We start from the raw sequence: 23,555 nt of genomic DNA, 5'->3' as shown, positions 1-23,555 counted from the left end.
ATGTATCTGTTTCTTGAACTCTGTGAAGCATTTATTTGGGCTGCAATTTCTGAGGCTGGTAACTCTAATGAACGTATCCTCTGCATCAGAGGTAACTCTGGGTCTTCCAGTTTCATTATTGCGCTTGATGGTTTTTGCGACTGCACTTGAAGAAAGTTCTTGAAATGTTCCATATTGAGTTGACCTTCATGTCTTAAAGTAATGATGGACTGTCATTTCTCTTTGCTTATTTGAGCTGTTCGTGCCATAATATGGGCTTGGTCGTTTACCAAATAGGGCTATCTTCTGTATTACCACCCCTAATTTGTCACAACACATCTGATTGCCTCAAACGCAATAAGAAGGAAAGAAATTCCACACATTCACTTTTAAGAAGGCACACCTGTTAATTGAAATGCATTCCAGGTGACTACCTCATGAAGCTGGTTGAGAGAATGCCAAGAGTGTGCAAAGCTGTCAAGGCAAAAAGGGTAGCTACTTTGAAGAAACTAAAATATAAATATACTTTTTTTTGGTTACTTCATGATTCCAAATGTGTTACGTAATAGTTGTGATGTTATTCTACAATGTAGAAAATGTAGAAAAACCCTTGAATGAGGCGTGTCCAAACTTTTCACTGGTTCTGTAAATCAAACTATCAGGTGTTTCATCATTATTTGAGCAGCCATATAGGTACACCTTACAATGTGTGTAGTTATTGCATGTTTTGCTGTAGTCATGAAGCCAGCCTCTGATGCTTTGTCCTGCTATCTCCCACTACCTCTCTAGTCTAATTATCTGGCCTGAATACATCGACACCCATCAGGCTGGTCAGGGCTGGGCTGGAATGGGCTGGGCTGGTCAGGGATGGGCTGGTCAGTGCAGGAATGGGCTGGTCAGGGCTGGGCTGGGCTTGGCAGGGCAGGAATGGGCAGGGCTGCGAAGGGCTGGTCAGGAATGGGCTGGGATGGGCTGGGTAGGTCAGGGATGGTCAGGGCTGGTTAGGGCTGGTTAGGGATGGTTAGGGCTGGTCAGGGATGGTCAGGGCTGGTTAGGGATGGTCAGGGCTGGTTAGGGATGGGCAGGGATGGGCTGGTCAGGGCAGGGATGGGCTGGTCAGGGATGGTCAGGGCTGGTTAGGGATGGTTAAAGATGGTCAGGGCTGGTTAGGGATGGTCAGGGCTGTTTAGGGCTGGGCTGGTCAGGGCAGGGATGGGATGGTCAGGGCTGGTCAGGGATGGTCAGGATGGTTAGGGCTGGTCAGGGATGGTCAAGGATGGTCAGGGCTGGTCAGGGATGGTCAGGGCTGGTCAGGGAGGGTTAGGGATGGTTAGGGATGGTCAGGGCTGGTTAGGGATGGTCAGGTCAGGTTAGGGATGGTCAGGGATTGCACATGAATTTCCTATTCTAAAACACAAGTATAGGTGGCACTGTGGTTAAGCCTATTGTCTGAACACCTCTCTCTCTCTCTCTCTCTGTCTCTCGCTCTTGCTCGCTCTCTCTCTCTGTCTCTCGCTCTCGCTCTGTTTCTGTCTTTCGCTCTCTCTCTGTCTCTCTCTCTGTCTCTATTTTTCCTCCCCCAGCCATTTATGCTTTAATTATTAGACCGTCATGTTGAGCTGAAACACTATGGCTGGCTTGAACAATTGTGTTTGTGTGTGAGGCACTGTGTCACAGTCTAACACCTGGTAGCGCTGCTAACAGTCTAACACCTGGTACCGCTGCTATACAGGCTAACAGGCTAACACCTGGTACCGCTGCTATACAGGCTAACAGGCTAACACCTGGTACCGCTGCTATACAGGCTAACAGGCTAACGCCTGGTACCGCTGCTATACAGGCTAACAGGCTAACGCCTGGTTCCGCTGCTACACAGGCTAACAGGCTAACGCCTGGTTCCGCTGCTACACAGGCTAACAGGCTAACGCCTGGTTCCGCTGCTACACAGGCTAACGCCTGGTTCCGCTGCTACACAGGCTAACAGGCTAACGCCTGGTTCCGCTGCTACACAGGCTAACAGGCTAACGCCTGGTTCCGCTGCTACACAGGCTAACAGGCTAACGCCTGGTTCCGCTGCTACACAGGCTAACAGGCTAACGCCTGGTTCCGCTGCTACACAGGCTAACAGGCTAACGCCTGGTTCCGCTGCTACACAGGCTAACAGGCTAACGCCTGGTTCCGCTGCTACACAGGCTAACAGGCTAACGCCTGGTTCCGCTGCTACACAGGCTAACAGGCTAACGCCTGGTTCCGCTGCTACACAGGCTAACAGGCTAACGCCTGGTTCCGCTGCTACACAGGCTAACAGGCTAACGCCTGGTTCCGCTGCTACACAGGCTAACAGGCTAACGCCTGGTTCCGCTGCTACACAGGCTAACAGGCTAACGCCTGGTTCCGCTGCTTTCTAAATCAAATTTTACTGCTTCCATGAGTTACTTGATGTGGAATAGAGTTCCATGTAGTCATGACTCTATGTAGTACTGTGGAATAGAGTTCCATGTAGTCATGGCTCTATGTAGTACTGTGTGCCTTCCATAGTCTGTTCTGGACTTGGGGACTGTGAAGAGACCTCTTGTGGCATGTCTTGTGCGGTATGCATGGGTGTCTGAGCTGTGTGCTAGTAGTGTAGACAGACAGCTCGGTGTATTCGATGTATAGGATTTCATATATATATATATATATATATATATATGAAATCCTATTGGATATCACAGGGCCTATACCTGACTGGACAGAGAGAGAGAGATATGAAATCCTATTGGATATCACAGGGCCTACACCCCACTGGACAGAGAGAGAGATATGAAGTCCTATTGGATATCACAGGGCCTATACGTTACTGGACAGCGAGAGAGAGAGAGATATGAAGTCCTATTGGATATCACAGGGCCTATACCTGACTGGACAGAGAGAGAGATATGAAGTCCTATTGGATATCACGGGGCCTATACCCCACTGGACAGAGAGAGAGAGATATGAAGTCCTATTGGATATCACAGGGCCTATACCCCACTGGACAGAGAGAGAGATATGAAATCCTATTGGATATCACAGGGCCTATACCCCACTGGAGAGAGAGAGAGATATGAAATCCTATTGGATATCACAGGGCCTATACCCCACTGGAGAGAGAGAGATATGAAATCCTATTGGATATCACAGGGCCTATACCTTACTGGACAGAGAGAGAGATATGAAATCCTATTGGATATCACAGGGCCTATACCCCACTGGAGAGAGAGAGATATGAAGTCCTATTGGATATCACAGGGCCTATACCTTACTGGACAGAGAGAGAGATATGAAATCCTATTGGATATCACAGGGCCTATACCCCACTGGACAGAGAGAGAGAGATATGAAATCCTATTGGATATCACAGGGCCTATACCTTACTGGACAGAGAGGGAGATATGAAATCCTATTGGATATCACGGGGCCTATACCCCACTGGACAGAGAGAGAGAGATATGAAATCCTATTGGATATCACAGGGCCTATACCTTACTGGACAGAGAGAGAGATATGAAATCCTATTGGATATCACAGGGCCTATACCCCACTGGACAGAGAGAGAGAGATATGAAATCCTATTGGATATCACAGGGCCTATACCCCACTGGACAGAGAGAGAGAGATATGAAATCCTATTGGATATCACAGGGCCTATACCCCACTGGACAGAGAGAGAGAGATATGCAATCCTATTGGATATCACAGGGCCTATACCCCACTGGACAGAGAGAGAGATATGAAATCCTATTGGATATCACAGGGCCTATACCCCACTGGACAGAGAGAGAGATATGAAATCCTATTGGATATCACAGGGCCTATACCCCACTGGACAGAGAGAGAGAGATATGACATCCTATTGGATATCACAGGGCCTATACCCCACTGGACAGAGAGAGAGAGATATGAAATCCTATTGGATATCACAGGGCCTATACCCCACTGGACAGAGAGAGAGATATGAAATCCTATTGGATATCACAGGGCCTATACCTTACTGGACAGAGAGAGAGATATGAAATCCTATTGGATATCACAGGGCCTATACCCCACTGGACAGAGAGAGAGAGATATGAAATCCTATTGGATATCACAGGGCCTATACCCCACTGGACAGAGAGAGAGAGATATGAAATCCTATTGGATATCACAGGGCCTATACCCCACTGGACAGAGAGAGAGAGATATGAAATCCTATTGGATATCACAGGGCCTATACCCCACTGGACAGAGAGAGAGATATGAAATCCTATTGGATATCACAGGGCCTATACCCCACTGGACAGAGAGAGAGATATGAAATCCTATTGGATATCACAGGGCCTATACCCCACTGGACAGAGAGAGAGAGATATGACATCCTATTGGATATCACAGGGCCTATACCCCACTGGACAGAGAGAGAGATATGAAATCCTATTGGATATCACAGGGCCTATACCCCACTGGACAGAGAGAGAGAGATATGAAATCCTATTGGATATCACAGGGCCTATACCCCACTGGACAGAGAGAGAGATATGAAATCCTATTGGATATCACAGGGCCTATACCCCACTGGACAGAGAGAGAGAGATATGAAATCCTATTGGATATCACAGGGCCTACACCCCACTGGACAGAGAGAGAGATATGAAATCCTATTGGATATCACAGGGCCTATACCCCACTGGACAGAGAGAGAGAAATGTGAGGAGAAATACAACATTACACACACACACTACACCAACACACACACACACACTACACCGACACACACTACGCACACACACACACACCGACACACACACACACACACGGCCGGTCTGCTCATTAGTCAGGATTCAGATTTTCTTTTTAGGTGACCACTAATGCCGCCCTGTGGTAAGCCGTGTCCACTTAGTCAAAGGCAAAGGGACACAAAATACAAATCTTGTCCATTCCCAGCATGCCTCTGTGCTATTGGAGGGATACATCGCTGTTGCTCTCCACTAACAGTCCGTCAAAATAATATAATCTAACATCAATCATGTAGCAGATACAGGATGTGGTAGAAAGACTAGGTGGCCTTTTCTGTAGCCTTCAGGCTGGAGATAAAATGGATGACAATGGAATGAGATGGACACATCATGCATTTTACATCATGCAGGTTTCTCCAATCAAATAGCCTAACCTGAATGGTGGCCAATCATATAGCCTAACCTGGATGGTGACCAATCAAGTAGCCTAACCTGAATGGTGGCCAATCATATAGCCTAACCTGAATGGTGGCCAATCATATAGCCTAACCTGAATGGTGGCCAATCATATAGCTAACCTGAATGGTGGCCAATCATATAGCCTAACCTGGATGGTGGCCAATCATATAGCCTAACCTGGATGGTGGCCAATCATATAGCCTAACCTGAATGGTGGCCAATCATATAGCCTAACCTGGATGGTGGCCAATCATATAGCCTAACCTGGATGGTGGCCAATCAAATAGCCTAACCTGAATGGTGGCCAATCAAATAGCCTAACCTGAATGGTGGCCAATCAAATAGCCTAACCTGGATGGTGGCCAATCATATAGCCTAACCTGAATGGTGGCCAATCAAATTTTAAAATGTGCTGACATGTTAACAAACAACATATGCTAAAAACAGGACAGGTCAAAGTGAAATGGACAATATGGAATCAGTCTACTAGTGGTTTTAATATGGAATCAGTCTACTAGTGGTTTTAATATGGAATCAATCTACTAGTGGTTTTAATATGGAATCAGTCTAGTAGTGGTTTTAATATGGAATCAGTCTACTAGTGGTTTTAATATGGAATCAGTCTACTAGTGGTTTTAATATGGAATCAGTCTACTAGTGGTTTTAATATGGAATCAGTCTACTAGTGGTTTTAATATGGAATCAGTCTACTAGTGGTTTTAATATGGAATCAGTCTACTAGTAGTTTTAATATGGAATCAGTCTACTAGTGGTTTTAATATGGAATCAGTGTACTAGTGGTTTTAATATGGAATCAGTCTACTAGTGGTTTTAATATGGAATCAGTCTACTAGTGGTTTTAATATGGAATCAGTCTACTAGTGGTTTTAATATGGAATCAGTCTACTAGTGGTTTTAATATGGAATCAGTCTACTAGTGGTTTTAATATGGAATCAGTCTACTAGTGGTTTTAATATGGAATCAGTCTACTAGTGGTTTTAATATGGAATCAGTGTACTAGTGGTTTTAATATGGAATCAGTCTACTAGTGGTTTTAATATGGAATCAGTCTACTAGTGGTTTTAATATGGAATCAGTCTACTAGTGGTTTTAATATGGAATCAGTCTACTAGTGGTTTTAATATGGAATCAGTCTACTAGTGGTTTTAATATGGAATCAGTCTACTAGTAGTTTTAATATGGAATCAGTCTACTAGTGGTTTTAATATGGAATGGGACAATCAGTCTACTAGTGGTTTTAATATGGAATGGGACAATCAGTCTACTCACAACTGCTGTCCAGGTTGTTTCACCCCATTGTCATGATCAGTGGTTTTAAGTTTATATCCGTAAATTTTTGACAAGCTGATCATAACAACAACAAAAAAATCCCGGGAAGCCAGCCGCACCAATGTGTCGGAGGAGACACCGTACAGCTGGCTACCGAAGCCAGCCTGCACTGTGCCCCACTCTCCACCAGGAGTCACTAGAAACCCCTCCCTTAACCCGGACGACGCTGGGCCATTGTGCGCTGCCTCATTGGTCTCCCGGCTGCGACACAGCCCGGGATCAAACCCGGATCTGTAGTGACACCTCTAGCATTGATCGGTACCTCAGACCGCTGTGCCACACTCAAGGTATTTTCATTCAGAACCAAAAAAAATCACCTGATTTCAACATCTGGAAAATACACATTTTCAGCGTTTGGAAAAATTATTTATTTGTGACGTCCGGATAAATAAGTATTTTCAACTCTCATTCAGAATCGAAAAATGAACTTGATTTCAATGTCCTGCAAAAGTATGTATTTAAAACATCCGGACAACATGTCTTTTCACCTTTCATACGGAACCTAAATTGAACCTAATTTACATCAGAAAGGAGTCTGTATGCGTATGCTTGACTGGCTCTGTCTTTGAACTGACTACATCGACCAACGGATGGATGGTTCTCTAACAAAGGGAATGGCTGCTAGTCAGGTTCATGTAAATTACTGATCTCTCAAATAGTAAATGAACCCTTTTCCATAAGGAAAGATCTGAGCACTTTTTTCATGATGAAACATATAACACCTACCCCCCCCCCCAAAAAATACCATTTACATTTTTCAACTCTGAACTTTGTCCAACAGATTATTTTTTCCATTTTATTCTGTGTGTTTGTGTGAGAGAATGGAATGAAGAGATGTATGTTGGTTTTGTATTATTTGCGGTTTGAGTGTGTACACTACTATTATATAGAATAGCCTCTCCTATCAACCTAGGGCGGAAAGCAAATCATTTTGAACGAATAAAAAGTCTGAGATTATAGTTATAAAAAATATACATATATACATTATCATGTTAGATGTCATTTATATTAAAAATAAAAAAAAAACATCTCTGTTTATCATTAATGTAATAGTTAACCCGATACCTTTTGAAATATACCTGTAGACCACATAGAACATTCTATGTTACCACAACGGCTGGGCTATGGTATAGATGGCTGATATCAATATTTCCCATTTACATATTGATATGTGTGTGTGATTCTGAATGTTTGATGTGTGAGAGGAGAGAGAAAGTGAGAATGAAAAGCTCAAATGAAGAAAAATAATAATAATTTTACTCCTCGTATTTTGTTGGAATTGACCTCGTTTTTTGAAAATGAAAAACAAAATGACTGAAGAAAATAGACGTATCTAATATATTTATTTATTTATTTATATTTAAATAATTTGTATTAATGTAAAATCAACATCAGATATGTTGAATTATTTTGCTATTATAGAGTACGTCATTTTACTTGAGAGGGAATTTGTTCAATATATAAAAATAAAACAAATATGATTGTTCATTAATATATTGAAGGGAGAAAATAGTATGGTTAGGTAAATATATTTACTAAAACATTTCACCACATTTTAATAATATTATATATATTAATATTTTAATAGCCAGTGAAAGCAACAAGTGAAACACCAATGTCTCAGAACACATTTTTCAATGTTTTAAAATAATGTTATTTTTTTGAACTTCTATTATTTAAAATAATGTTATTATTGCCTGTGGGGATTACAGTAGGTGGCATCCATTGTAGAGAAAATATCTAAAATGTTCAGAATATATTAATTTATTTGTTGAGATGAAGATTTAGCTACTAAATTATGTTTAGGTCGCAGTGTGTGTAATGTGCCGTGTGTAATGTGTGTGTAGTCAATCAATCAATCAAATGTATTGATAAAGCTCTTCGTACATCAGCTGATATCTCAAAGTGCTGTACAGAAACCCAGTCTAAAACCCCAAAACAGCAAGCAATGCAGGTGTAGAAGCACAGTGGCTAGGAAAAACTCCCTAGAAAGGCCAAAACCTAGGAAGAAACCTAGAGAGGAACCAGGCTATGTGGGGTGGCCAGTCCTCTACTGGCTGTGCCGGGTGGAGATTATAACAGAACATGGCCACTAAGACCAGATCGTTCTTCAAGATGTTTAAACGTTCATAGATGACCAGCTGGGTCAAAAAATAATCACAGTGATTGTAGAGGGTGAAACGTGTCAGCACCTCAGGAGTACATGTCCGTTGCCGAGCAGTGTGTGCAGTGTGTGCAAGGCGCCGTGTGTGCAAGGCGCCGTGTGTGTAGTGGACAAGTATGTAGACACCATTTCACATTAGTGGATTCGGCTATTTCAGCCACACCCGTTGTTGACAGGTGTATAAAAATTAAGCACACCGCCATGCAATCTCCATAGACAAACATTTGAGGCTGTTATAGCAGCAATGTTCCAACATCTAGTGGAAAAGCCTTCCCAGAAGAGTGGAGGCTGTTATAGCAGCAATGTTCCAACGTCTAGTGGAAAGCCTTCCCAGGAGAGGCTGTTATAGCAGCAATGTTCCAACATCTAGTGGAAAGCCTTCCCAGGAGAGGCTGTTATAGCAGCAATGTTCCAACATCTAGTGGAAAGCCTTCCCAGAAGAGTGGAGGCTGTTATAGCAGCAATGTTCCAACATCTAGTGGAAAGCCTTCCCAGAAGAGTGGAGGGCTGTTATAGCAGCAATGTTCCAACGTCTAGTGGAAAGCCTTCCCAGAAGAGTGGAGGGCTGTTATAGCAGCAATGTACCATCATCTAATGGAAAGCCTTCCCAGAAGAGGGGAGGCTGTTATAGCAGCAAAGGGGGGGGACCAACTCTATATTAATACCCATCATTTTGGAAGGAAATATTCGACGAGCCCATACTTTTGGTCATGTAGTGTATTTCCTATATATAGACACTTCAGAACCTTATTCCTCATGATTTGCCATATAATAATAATAATGAATGTGTCATTCAATGCTTTTCTATGGGCTATTGTAGTAAAGGCCAAATGCAATATTTAAAAAATATATATATTTTCCTACAGGGGTCCTAAAATTCCAAATCAAAACAGCTAAATGATCCCTGGCGTTTTTAAAACAGTTCCTTATGTCGTGTGTACAACCGTGTTGCCGTTGTTGTTGTGTATTCATCATGAGGAGACGAACTGTAACCCCACTGGACCATCATAAACTACAGACCAAACGGTTTCTTAGCTGTTTTCCCCCCCCCCGTCTCTTACGGTGCTGTGCGTCTGTTGTATACGGGCTGTTTAACCTTGTGCTGTTTGACCATGAGTCCAGGCCACAGTCGACCCGCTGAGGGGAACACTAGTGCACTGGGCCGTGTGTTGATGGGTGGGGGGGTGGGGGCCTTGGCTGAGGCCGGTGCAGGCCTGGAGGGGGAGACTGGGCGGATGGGGAAGGGCTAGGGGCTGGGAACGTGTCTGATGTGGGGGGGGGGGGGGGGGGGGGTCGGGTGGGGACGAGGACAGGGGTTGGTGCTGGAGGTCCTTTAGCTGCGTGTCTAAAGAACAGTCCACTCACAATAAGCCCAGCCTTTTGAAGTGGTTCACCCCTCTGCTCCCCTTCCCCCCACTGCCCCTAACCCCCTCCTAATGCATATTCACTCGGTCCACTCGCCCAGATGATTTGTTAACAAGGGGGCCACTCGCTCTCCATTTCAGACAGATGCCACAACTATTCCCAATTTCCGAGGCTAGCTAGTGGCAGGGGCCCGTGTGGCAGGCAGCGGCCTCTGCGTGCTATGCTGCCTGACGGACGCTGAGCCACCCTGAGAAGGACCTAATTACGGTGCATTGTGAGAGTCCATTATGCCAGTGCAGTGTGAGTGATCCCATTGACCTTGGCCTGACATTATAAACTGTGGCTAATCTGTTTACTATGTACTTCTAACACCTCCTTTCTTTCCCTCCCCTCTCTCTCTCTCTGTCTCTCTCTCTCTGTCTCTGTCTCTCTCTCTCTCTCTGTCTCTCTCTCTCTCTCTGTCTCTCTCTCTCTCTCTCTGTCTCTCTCTCTCTCTCTCTCTACCTCTCTCTCTCTCTCTCTACCTCTCTCTCTCTCTCTCTACCTCTCTCTCTTTCTCTCTCTCTCTCTCTCTCTCTCTCTCTCTCTCTCTCTCTCTCTACCTCTCTCTCTCTCTCTCTCTCTCTCTACCTCTCTCTCTCTCTCTCTACCTCTCTCTCTCTCTCTCTCTACCTCTCTCTCTCTCTCTCTCTCTCTCTCTCTCTCTCTCTCTACCTCTCTCTCTCTCTCTCTCTACCTCTCTCTCTCTCTCTCTCTCTCTCTCTCTCTCTCTCTCTCTCTCTCTACCTCTACCTCTCTCTCTCTCTCTCTACCTCTCTCTCTCTCTAACTCACTCTCTCTCTCTCTACCTCTCTACCTCTCTCTCTCTCTCTCTCTCTCTCTCTACCTCTCTCTCTCTCTCTCTCTCTACATCTCTCTCTCCCTCCCTCCGGCTCTCTCCCTCCCTCTCTCTCTGTCCCTCCTCCTCGCTCTCTCTCTCTCCCTCTCTCTCTGTCCCTCCTCTCTCTCTCTCCCTCCCTCTCTCTCTGTCCCTCCTCCTCTCTCTCTCCCTCCCTCTCTCTCTGTCCCTCCTCCTCGCTCTCTCTCCCTCCCTCTCTCTCTGTCCCTCCTCTCTCTCTCTCTCCTTCCCTCTCTCTCTGTCCCTCCTCTCTGTCCCTCCCTCTCTCTCTGTCCCTCCCTCTCTCTCTGTCCCTCCCTCTCTCTCTGTCCCTCCCTCTCTCTCTGTCCCTCCTCCTCTCTCTCTCTCTCTCTCTCTCTCTCCTCGTCTCTCTCTCTCTCTCTCTCTCTCTCTCTCTCTCTCTCTCTCCCTCCGGCTGCCTGGTTAGCATCACAATGGGCCTGCCCCTTAACCCAGCAGCCGACTCGGCCCGCTCAGCACGCCATGCTCTCTCTCTCATCGCCACAGCCAGACCACCGGCATTCATCACAACCATCGCCAGAGAGGTGAGACCTGACCTCCTGTTTTTCATGTCTCCATGTCATCTCCCCTGAACCTCTGCTACTCTGTACATTACCTTTCTGCTTTCACACTCCACCCTGCCCTTCCTTTCGCCCTTCCCCTTCCTTTCCTCCCATCCCCCCTTCATCCCCTTACCCCCCCCTTACCCTTCCCCCTAACCCCTCACCCCTACCCTATTACCCTTCCCCTAACCTTTTCCCCTTACCCTGAACCTCTTCCCCCTAACCTCTTCCCCCTAACTTCTTCCCCCTAACCTCTTCCCCCTAACCTCTTTCCCCTAACCCTAACCTCTTCCCCCTAACCTCTTCCCCCTAATCTCTTCCCCCTACCCCTAACCTCTTCCCCCTACCCCTAACCTCTTCCCCCTAACCTCTTCCCCCTAACCTCTTCCCCCTAACCTCTTCCCCCTACCCCTAACCCTAACCTCTTCCCCCTAACTTCTTCCCCCTACCCCTAACCTCTTCCCCCTAACCTCTTCCCCCTAACCTCTTCCCCCTAACCTCTTCCCCCTAACCTCTTCCCCCTACCCCTAACCTCTTCCCCCTAACCTCTTCCCCCTAACCTCTTCCCCCTAACCTCTTCCTCCTACCCCAAACCTCTTCCTCCTACCCCTAACCTCTTCCCCCTACCCCTAACCTCTTCCCCCTACCCCTAATCTCTTCCCCCTACCCCTAACCTCTTCCTCCTACCCCTAACCTCTTCCCCCTACCCCTAACCTCTTCCCCCTACCCCTAACCTCTTCCCCCTACCCCTAACCTCTTCCCCCTACCCCTAACCTCTTACCCCTAACCTCTTCCTCCTACCCCTAAGCTCTTCCTCCTACCCTCCTTAACTCAGTTTTTTTGTATCCTGTATGTTAGGTTCACAGACACACAGCCATGCAGGCTAACTCCCAGTCGCAGCAGAATGTCCACACCACCTCTCTGGGCCGAGCCAAGACGGAGATCATCAGGGTCATAGATATCCTCATTGAGAAGATGCCGACTGACGTCGTGGACCTTCTGGTCGAGGTACGTCCAAGACCTGGTCTCTCCACGTTACAATACAACCACACGCTTCAACTTCATTTAACTGTTATTTAGTTTAGAATGAATGGCAGCACCATGAGAAGCTCTAGTTTGAGGTGACTGGATGGGGGACAGGTGGTTAATGCTGGGTATTTCTCTCTTCTTCCTTCCTCTAGGTAATGGACATCATCATGTACTGCATCGAAGGCTCTCTGGTGAAGAAGAAAGGCCTCAATGAGTGTTTCCCTGCTATTTGCAAGTGAGTAATCATGTCCTCGTTCCATGTTCCCAGTCCTCGTTCCATGTTCTCGTTCCATGTTCTCGTTCCATGTCCTCGTTCCATGTCCTCGTTCCATGTCCTCGTTCCATGTCCTCGTTCCATGTCCTCGTTCCATGTCCTCGTTTCATGTCCTCGTTCCATGTCCTCGTTCCATGTTCTCGTTCCATGTCCTCGTTCCATGTCCTCGTTCCATGTTCCCGTTCCATGTTCCCAGTCCTCGTTCCATGTCCTCGTTCCATGTTCTCGTTCCATGTTCTCGTTCCATGTCCTCGTTCCATGTCCTCGTTCCATGTCCTCGTTCCATGTCCTCGTTCCATGTCCTCGTTCCATGTCCTCGTTCCATGTCCTCGTTCCATGTCCTCGTTCCATGTTCTCGTTCCATGTTCTCGTTCCATGTTCTCGTTCCATGTCCTCGTTCCATGTCCTCGTTCCATGTCCTCGTTCCATGTTCCCAGTCCTCGTTCCATGTTCTCGTTCCATGTTCTCGTTCCATGTTCTCGTTCCATGTCCTCGTTCCATGTCCTCGTTCCATGTCCTCGTTCCATGTCCTCGTTCCATGTCCTCGTTCCATGTCCTCGTTCCATGTTCCCAGTCCTCGTTCCATGTCCTCGTTCCATGTTCTCGTTCCATGTTCCCAGTCCTCGTTCCATGTCCTCGTTCCATGTTCTCGTTCCATGTGGTTAGAGTGTTGGACTAGTAACCGAAAGGTTGCAAGATCAAATCCCCGAGTTGACAAGGTACAAATCTGTCGTTCTGCCCCTGAACAAGGCAGTTAACCCACTGTTCCTAAGCCGTCATTGTAAATAAGAATTTGTTCTTAACTGACTTGCCTAGTTAAATAAAGGTTCAATAAGAAATAATTATCACAGGTATGTCTACTGGAGCACATTGCTGCTGTAATAGAGACGAGTTGTTCATTTTTAATTTGATATTTCTAATAGTAGAAAAATGAACAACTGAAATGGTCGTTCATTTGTCAGCTAAATATAAACCTTCATGGAGAAATGGCAGCCATGACAGAAGGCGGCGGCCATGACAGCGGAAGGCGGCGGCCATGACAGCGGAAGGCGGCGGCCATGACAGCGGAAGGCGGCAGCCATGACAGCGGAAGGCGGCGGCCATGACTAAATCACAGCTTTCAACCGCCATTTTACATCCTCTCCTCCATGCGGCCATTTTGAGTTTCGTAACAGAACAGTGAATTGTTGGTGGCGTTAGTGGCGGTCTCGCTCTTACATCTGTACCGATTGATGTACTGATAGTGTTACTAACAAGACCTTAGAGAGAGAAAGAGTCGCTGCCCTCTCATTTACTTGTAATGTTGATTCGGGGGAAAGGTTTCGACCCCTTGTGGGTTTGTAGGGGTCAAAGGGTCGACCCACGGTGGCCAATGCCGTGTGACGAATGAGCCCTGACCTCTGTGTTCTGTGTTTCGATTCTGTTCAGGTTCTACATGGTGGGATACTGCGACCGGAGTCACCGTATTGCCGTCGGGGCCCGCCAGGGTTCAGTGGCCCTTTATGATGTCCGCACGGGCAAGTGCCAGGTAAACACACACACACACACACACACACACACACCACTACCCTGTGCCTGGGCACCGAGGGGCGGGGGGGGAATCAATGTAAGATAAGAGGGTGATGAATGAACAGCAAACCAGCAGAGGCCTGATTACCTAGCAGACCATCAGAGAGGCTGGAGAGGCCTGATTACCTAGCAGACCATCAGAGAGGCTGTGTTCCTGGAGAGGCCTGATTACCTAGCAGACCATCAGAGAGGCTGTGTTCCTAGAGAGGCCTGATTACCTAGCAGACCATCAGAGAGGCCTGATTACCTAGCAGACCATCAGAGAGGCCTGATTACCTAGCAGACCATCAGAGAGGCCTGATTACCTAGCAGACCATCAGAGAGGCCTGATTACCTAGCAGACCATCAGAGAGGCCTGATTACCTAGCAGACCAGCAGAGAGGCTGGAGAGGCCTGATTACCTAGCAGACCATCAGAGAGGCTGTGTTCCTAGAGAGGCCTGATTACCTAGCAGACCATCAGAGAGGCTGTGTTCCTAGAGAGGCCTGATTACCTAGCAGACCATCAGAGAGGCCTGATTACCTAGCAGACCATCAGAGAGGCCTGATTACCTAGCAGACCATCAGAGAGGCCTGATTACCTAGCAGACCATCAGAGAGGCCTGATTACCTAGCAGACCATCAGAGAGGCCTGATTACCTAGCAGACCAGCAGAGAGGCTGGAGAGGCCTGATTACCTAGCAGACCATCAGAGAGGCTGTGTTCCTAGAGAGGCCTGATTACCTAGCAGACCATCAGAGAGGCTGTGTTCCTAGAGAGGCCTGATTACCTAGCAGACCATCAGAGAGGCCTGATTACCTAGCAGACCATCAGAGAGGCCTGATTACCTAGCAGACCATCAGAGAGGCCTGATTACCTAGCAGACCATCAGAGAGGCCTGATTACCTAGCAGACCATCAGAGAGGCCTGATTACCTAGCAGACCAGCAGAGAGGCTGTGTTTCTGGAGAGGCCTGATTACCTAGCAGACCAGCAGAGAGGCTGTGTTCCTGGAGAGGCCTGATTACCTAGCAGACCAGCAGAGAGGCTGGAGAGGCCTGATTACCTAGCAGACCATCAGAGAGGCTGTGTTCCTGGAGAGGCCTGATTACCTAGCAGACCATCAGAGAGGCTGGAGAGGCCTGATTACCTAGCAGACCATCAGAGAGACTGTGTTCCTGGAGAGGCCTGATTACCTAGCAGACCATCAGAGAGGCTGGAGAGGCCTGATTACCTAGCAGACCATCAGAGAGACTGTGTTCCTGGAGAGGCCTGATTACCTAGCAGACCATCAGAGAGGCTGTGTTCCTGGAGAGGCCTGATTACCTAGTGCAGACCATCAGAGAGGCTGTGTTCCTGGAGAGGCCTGATTACCTAGCAGACCATCAGAGAGGCTGTGTTCCTGGAGAGGCCTGATTACCTAGCAGACCATCAGAGAGGCTGTGTTCCTGGAGAGGCCTGATTACCTAGTGCAGACCAACAGAGAGATTCTGTGTTCCTGGAGAGGCCTGATTACCTAGCAGACCAGCAGAGAGATTCTGTGTTCCTGGAGAGGCCTGATTACCTAGCAGACCATCAGAGAGGCTGTGTTCCTGGAGAGGCCTGATTACCTAGTGCAGACCATCAGAGAGGCTGTGTTCCTGGAGAGGCCTGATTACCTAGCAGACCATCAGAGAGGCTGTGTTCCTGGAGAGGCCTGATTACCTAGTGCAGACCAACAGAGAGATTCTGTGTTCCTGGAGAGGCCTGATTACCTAGCAGACCAGCAGAGAGATTCTGTGTTCCTGGAGAGGCCTGATTACCTAGCAGACCATCAGAGAGGCTGTGTTCCTGGAGAGGCCTGATTACCTAGTGCAGACCATCAGAGAGGCTGTGTTCCTGGAGAGGCCTGTTTACCTAGCAGACTATCAGAGAGGCTGGAGAGGCCTGATTACCTAGTGCAGACCATCAGAGAGGCTGGAGAGGCCTGATTACCAAGTGCAGACCATCAGAGAGACTGGAGAGGCCTGATTACCTAGCAGACCATCAGAGAGGCTGTGTTCCTGGAGAGGCCTGTTTACCTAGCAGACCATCAGAGAGGCTGGAGAGGCCTGTTTACCTAGCAGACCATCAGAGAGGCTGTGTTCCTGGAGAGGCCTGATTACCTAGCAGACCAGCAGAGAGGCTGGAGAGGCCTGTTTACCTAGCAGACCATCAGAGAGGCTGTGTTCCTGGAGAGGCCTGTTTACCTAGCAGACCATCAGAGAGGCTGTGTTCCTGGAGAGGCCTGTTTACCTAGCAGACCAACAGAGAGGCTGTGTTCCTGGAGAGGCCTGTTTACCTAGCAGACCAACAGAGAGGCTGTGTTCCTGGAGAGGCCTGTTTACCTAGCAGACCATCAGAGAGGCTGTGTTCCTGGAGAGGCCTGATTACCTAGCAGACCAACAGAGAGGCTGGAGAGGCCTGTTTACCTAGCAGACCAGCAGAGAGATTCTGTGTTACTGGAGAGGCCTGTTTACCTAGCAGACCAGCAGAGAGATTCTGTGTTCCTGGAGAGGCATGTTTACCTAGCAGACCAGCAGAGAGATTATGTGTTCCTGGAGAGGCCTGATTACCTAGCAGACCATCAGAGAGGCTGTGTTCCTAGAGAGGCCTGATTACCTAGTGCAGACCAACAGAGAGATTCTGTGTTCCTGGAGAGGCCTGTTTACCTAGCAGACCAGCAGAGAGATTCTGTGTTCCTGGAGAGGCCTGATTACCTAGAAGACCATCAGAGAGGCTGTGTTCCTGGAGAGGCCTGATTACCTAGCAGACCATCAGAGAGACTGTGTTCCTGGAGAGGCCTGATTACCTAGTGCAGACCAACAGAGAGATTCTGTGTTCCTGGAGAGGCCTGATTACCTAGAAGACCATCAGAGAGGCTGTGTTCCTGGAGAGGCCTGATTACCTAGCAGACCATCAGAGAGACTGTGTTCCTGGAGAGGCCTGATTACCTAGCAGACCAACAGAGAGGCTGTGTTTCTGGAGAGGCCTGATTACCTAGCAGACCATCAGAGAGGCTATGTTTCTGGAGAGGCCTGATTACCTAGCAGACCAACAGAGAGACTGGAGAGGCCTGATTATTTCACAACAATACACACAAATCTAAAGTAAAGGATTGGAATTAAGAACTTATAAATATTAGGACGAGCAATGTCAGAGCGGCATAGACTAAAATACAGTAGAATAAAGTAATGTAAATAAAATAAAGCAAAATATGTGAACATTATTGAAGTGACTTGTGTTCCATTATTGAAGTGGCCAGTGCCCTCTATGCACAGTCAAGTCTATGTATATAGGGCAGCACCCTCTAATGTGCTAGTGATGGCTATTAAACAGTCTGACGGCCTTGAGGTAGAAGCTGTTTTTCAGTCTCTCGGTCCCTGCTTTGATGCACCTGTACTGACCTCGCCTTCTGGATGATAGCGGGGGGAGCAGGCAGTGGCTCGGGTGGTTGTTGTCCTTGATTATCTTTTTGGCCTTCCTGTGGCATCGGGTGCTGTAGGTGTCCTGGAGGGCAGGTAGTTTGCCCCCGGTGATGTGTTGTGCAGACCGCACCACCCTCTGGAGAATCCTGCGGTTTCGGGCGGTGCAGTTGCCATACCAGGCGGTGATACAGCCCGACAGGATGCTCTCAAATGTCCATCTGTAAACGTTTGTGAGGGTTTCAGGTGCCAAGCCAAATTTCTTCAGCCTTCTGAGGTTGAAGAGGCGCTGTTGCGCCCTCTTCACCACACTGTTTGTGTGACTGGACCATTTCAGTTTGTCAGTGATGTGTACGCCGAGGAACTTGAAACTTTCCATCTTCTCCACTGCGGTCCTGTCGATCCTGTCGATGTGGATAGGTGGGCTGCTCCCTCTGCTGTTTCCTGAAGTCCGTGATCAGCTCCTTTTGTTTTGTTGCCATTGAGTGAGAGGTTATTTTCCTGGCACCAGACTCCCAGGGCCCTCACCACCTCCCTGTAGGCCGTCTCGTCGTTGTTGGTAATCAAGCCTACTACTGTAGTGTCGTCTGCAGACTTGATGATTGAGTTGGAGGTGTGCGTGGCCACGCAGTCATGGGTGAACAGGGAGTACAGGAGAGGGCTGAGAACGCACCCTTGTGCGGTCCCTGTGTTGAGGATCAGCAAAGTGGAGGTGTTGTTACCTACCTTCACCACCTGGGGGCAGCCTGTCAGGAAGTCCAGGACCCAGTTGCACAAGGCGGGGTTCAGAGCATGCCTCCAGCATAATGACGAGCTTGGAAGGTACTATGGTGTTGAAAGCTGAGTTGTAGTCAATGAACAGCATTCTCACATAGGTATCCCTCTTGTTCAGATGGGATAGGGCAGATGGGATAGGGCAGTGTGCAGTGCGATGGTGATTTCATCGTCAGTGGATCTGTTGGGGTGGTATTTAAATTGAAGTGGGTCTACGGGTGTCAGGTAGGGTAGAGGTGATATGATCCTTGACTAGTCTCTCAAAGCACTTCATGATGACAGAGGTGAGTGATACGGGGTGAAGGTCATTTAGTTCAATTACCTTACCTTTCTTGGGAACAGGAACAATGCTGGCCCTCTTGAAGCAAGTGGGAGATTGAATATGTCCGTAAAACACACCAGCCAGCTGGTCAGCATGCTCTGAGGGCGCGGCTGGGATGCCGTCTGGGCCGGCAGCCTTGCGAGGGTTAACACGTTTAAATGTTTTACTCACGTCGGCTGCAGTGAAGGAGAGTCCGCAGGTTTTGGTAGCGGGCCGTGTCAGTGGCACTGTATTGTCCTCAAAGCGAGGAAGTTGTTTAGTCTGTCTGGGAGCAAGACATCCTGGTCCGCGACGAAGCTGGTTTTCACGGAGGAGAGCTCACAGTCCTTGGTTGTGTGTGTGTGTGTGTGTGTGTGTGTGTGTGTGTGTGTGTGTGTGTGAGACCCCTGCCACGTCGGTGTATTCTGGGAAAGTCTTCAGATCCCTTGACGTTTTTCACATTGTTACGTTACGGCCTGACTCTTAAATGTATTAAATTATTAATTTGCCGTCATCAATCTACACCCAATAAACAGGTTTTGCAAATGTAAAAGAAAAAAAAACAAACAGAAATATCACATTTACTTAAGTATTCAGACCCTTTACTCAGTACTTTGTTGAAGCACCTTTAGCAGCAATTACAGCCTTGAGTCTTCTTGGGTATGACGCTACAAGCTTGGGGAGTTTCTCCCATTCTTCTCTGCAGATACTCACAAGCTCTGTCACAGTTGAATGGGTTCAAGCCCGGGCTCTGGCTGGGCCACTCAGAGGCTTGTCCCAAAACCACTCCTGTATTGTCTTGGCTGTGTGCTTAAGGGTAGTTGTCCTGTTGGAAGGTGAACCTTCGCCCCCAGTCTGAGGTGATGAGCGCTCTGAAGCCTGTTTTCATCAAGGATCTCTGTACTTTGCTCTGTAGATCTTTCCCTCGATCCTGACTAGTCTCCCAGTCCCTGTCGCTGAAAAACTTCCTCACAGCATGATGCTGCAACCACCATGCTTCACCGTAGGGATGGTGCCAGGTTTTCTCCAGAAGCGTCAAGCTTGGCATTCAGGCTGAAGAGTTCCATCTTGGTTTCATCAGACCAGAGAATATTGTTTTTCAGGGTCAGAGTCCTTTAGGTGCCTTTTGGCAAACTCCAAGCTGGCTGTCATGTGCCACTTACTGAGGAGTGGCTTCTGTCTGGCCACTCTACCATATAGGCCTGATTGCTGGAGTGCTGCAGAGAGGGTTGTCCTTCTGGAAGGTTCTCCCATCTCCACAGAGGAACTCTGGAGCTCTTTCAGAGTGATTATCGGGTTCTTGGTCACCTCCCTGACTAAGTCCCTTCTCCCCGATTGCTCAGTTTAGCCGGATGGCCAGCTCTAGGAAGAGTCTTCGTGGTTCCAAACTTCTTCCATTGAAGAATGATGGAGGCCACTGTGTTCTTGGGGACCTTCAATGCTGCCAACCTTTTTTGGTACCCTTCCCCCTGATCGAGTCCTTTGACCTCATGGCTTGGATTTTGCTCTGACATGCACTGTCAACTGTGGGACCTTATATAGACAGGTGTGTGCCTTTCCAAATCACGTCCAATCAATAGAATTTACCACAGGTGGACTCCAATCAAGTTGTAGAAATATCTCAAGGATGATCAATGGAAACAGGATGCATCTGAGCTCAATCGAGTCTCATAGCAAAGGGTCTGAATACTTATGTAAATAAGTTCCTTTTTTAAAGTTTTATATTTTTAAACCAGTTTTCCCTTTGTCATTATGGAGTATTGTGATGTCATTATGGGGTATTGTGATGTCATTATGGGGTATTGTGATGTCATTATGGAGTATTGTGATGTCATTATTATTGTTTAAATTTTATAAAATTATTATTGTGGTCTGAATACTTATGCAAGTAAGGTATTTCCATTTTTAATTAATGTGCAAATATTTCTAAAAGCTTGTTTTTGATTTGTGGGTTATTGTGTCTAGATTGAAGACATTTCAAATGTGATGTGCAAATGGTTAAAGAACACAAGGGAAAATAAATAAACATAAATATGGGTTGTATTTACAATGGTGTGTGTTCTTCACTGGTTGCCCTTTTCTCGTGGCAACAGGTCACACATCTTGCTGCTGTGATGGCACACTGTGGAATTTCACCCAGTAGATATGGGAGTTTAGCAAAATCGGGTTTGTTTTCAAATTCTTTGTGGATCTGTGTAATCTGAGGGAAATATGTCTCTCTAATATGGTCATACATTGGGCAGGAGGTTAGGAAGTGCAGCTCAGTTTCCACCTCATTTTGTGGGCAGTTGAGCACATAGCTTCTCCTGAGAGCCAGGTCTGCCTCTCAATAGCAAGGCTATGGTCACAGTCTGTACATAGTGATAGCTTTCCTTAAGTTTGGGTCTCTCACTCTCTCGCTCTCTCTCCCCCCCCCCCCCCCCCCCTCCCTCAGAAACAGGAGCTTTCATCTCTGGAGAATAGGGATCCTCCAGCTCCCACTGAGCCTCCACAGACAGTGTTATGCTTCCCAAATGGCACCCTATTCCATATATAGTGCACTTGTTTTGACCCGATTCCTATGGACCCTAGTGAAAAGTAGCCCACTACGTAGGGAGTAGGGTGCAATTCGGGACACATCCAGTCTGAAGAGTCTCTGTAGTAATCACCCTCACAGTGGGGGGATATACAGGACTTGCTAGGGTTTTAGTGGAAAAAACACACACACACACGTCAGATCCTTCCTTTAAACGAGTGGAGACCAGAGGTGTTGTCCTTAAATCCAGGCTTTGGGTTTATTTACAGGTATACACAGAAGGTTACACACACACACACACACACACACACACACACACACACACACACACACACACACCATATTTATAGTTAATCTCCTCTCTGGCCTGTGGTGCCCTTGGTCCAACATCATAAAGCATCTCAACTCTCTGGTGTTAACATCATCTATCTACTGTGTGTGAGGCGTTTCAGTAGGAAACTCTGTTTTTATTTTTTTTTATTTTTTAAATTTGGTGTTAACATCACAAATGGTTTTTCAACCTCTAAAGTCCAGTTTTTAATGTGATGTTTTCTAATGTCACAGCCTTGCATTCATACTGCAGATTAATAGGAGATTAAGAGTAGTAATAAGTATGGATTTAACACCTTTAACAAAGTGGTGTGATTATTATTATAATTATTATATCTTTTTTTTTTTAAACATTTAGGAAAATGTTTGTACGTTTTTAATGATTTATTAATAGATTGATATTTTGATTTAATTGAATAAGAGCGACACATAGGCAACAGGTCTGCTATCTGACTGATATTTAACCACGAGGCTGGCAGAGAGGGCGGGTCTGTTGTAATTGGTATGTTATTGAATCTACTGAACAACACAAACCCGAGGAAGCTATTTATTTTTAATACAATGGTGCCCCATGCTCACCGTCCATCGTGTGTGTGTGTGTGTGTGTGCAGAGGAGAGGCTGAGAGATTTGTTATGGAGCACTCTTTCCACTCCTTGGATCCTGTGTCGTCGCTGTCAGCGTGACTTCTAACTCTGGCTTGAATGGTCATTGATTAGAGGTCTAGCACTATAGATAAGTCAATTACTCCTCTAACCCTCTATCCCTCCACCCCTCTAACTCTCCACTCCTCTATCCCTCTATCCCTCCACTCCTCTATCCCTCCACCTCTTTAACCCTCCACTCCTCTATCCCTCCACTCCTCTATCCCTCTATCCCTCCACTCCTCTATCCCTCCACCTCTCTAACCCTCCACTCCTCTATCCCTCTATCCCTCCACTCCTCTATCCCTCCACCTCTCTAACCCTCCACTCCTCTATCCCTCCACCTCTCTAACCCTCCACTCCTCTATCCCTCCACTCCTCTATCCCTCCTCTCCTCTATCCCTCCACTCCTCTATCCCTCCACCCCTCTAACCCTCCACTCCACTATCCCTCCACTCCTCTATTCCTCCACTCTTCTTTCCCTCCACTCCTCTATCCCTCCACTCCTCTATCCCTCCACTCCACTATCCCTCCACTCCTCTAACCATCCACTCCTCTATCCCTCTATCCCTCCACTCCTCTAACCCTCCACTCCTCTATCCCTCTATCCCTCCACTCCTCTATTCCTCCACTCCTCTATCCCTCCACTCCTCTAACCCGCCACCCCTCTATCCCTCCACCCCTCTATCCCTCCACTCCTCTATCCCTCCACCCCTCTATCCCTCCACCTCTCTAACCCTCCACCCCTCTATCCCTCCACTCCTCTATCCCTCCACCCTTCTATCCCTCCACCTCTCTAACCCTCCACTCCTCTATCCCTCCACCTCTCTAACCCTCCACTCCTCTATCCCTCCACTCCTCTATCCCTCCACTCCTCTAACCCTCCACTCCTCTAACCCTCCACTCCTCTATCCCTCCACTCCTCTATCCCTCCACTCCTCTATCCCTCCACTCCTCTATCCCTCCACTCCTCTATCCCTCCACTCATCTAACCCTCTAACCCTCCTCTCCTCTAACCCTCCACTCCTCTAACCCTCCACTCCTCTAACCCTCCACTCCTCTATCCCTCCACTCCTCTATCCCTCCACTCCTCTATCCCTCCACTCCTCTAACCCTCCACTCCTCTAACCCTCCACTCCTCTATCCCTCCACTCCTCTATCCCTCCACTCCTCTATCCCTCCACTCCTC

General features: G+C 47.4%; 1 protein-coding gene across 4 annotated transcripts in view; it reads left to right on the top strand.

Annotated features, from left to right (window-relative positions):
- wdr7 (WD repeat domain 7) overlaps window positions 1-23,555 on the top strand; it is a 314,307-nt gene that overhangs the window by 256,728 nt on the left and 34,024 nt on the right. For all 4 annotated transcript variants that reach the window (XM_036976656.2, XM_036976659.2, XM_036976658.2 and 1 more), the window contains 4 exons: window positions 11,377-11,494; window positions 12,371-12,520; window positions 12,694-12,776; window positions 14,244-14,343. In XM_036976656.2, coding sequence (XP_036832551.2) covers window positions 11,377-11,494; window positions 12,371-12,520; window positions 12,694-12,776; window positions 14,244-14,343 — 451 coding nt within the window. The remainder of the gene's footprint in view (window positions 1-11,376; window positions 11,495-12,370; window positions 12,521-12,693; window positions 12,777-14,243; window positions 14,344-23,555) is intronic.

This window comes from Oncorhynchus mykiss, chromosome 5 (genome assembly GCF_057628025.1).
Source record: "Oncorhynchus mykiss isolate SJ-2025 chromosome 5, ASM5762802v1, whole genome shotgun sequence".
In the NCBI taxonomy this organism is placed as follows: Eukaryota; Metazoa; Chordata; class Actinopteri; order Salmoniformes; family Salmonidae; genus Oncorhynchus; species Oncorhynchus mykiss.
Note: the sequence above shows the minus strand (reverse complement) of the source record. Positions and strands in the feature narration are given on the sequence as shown.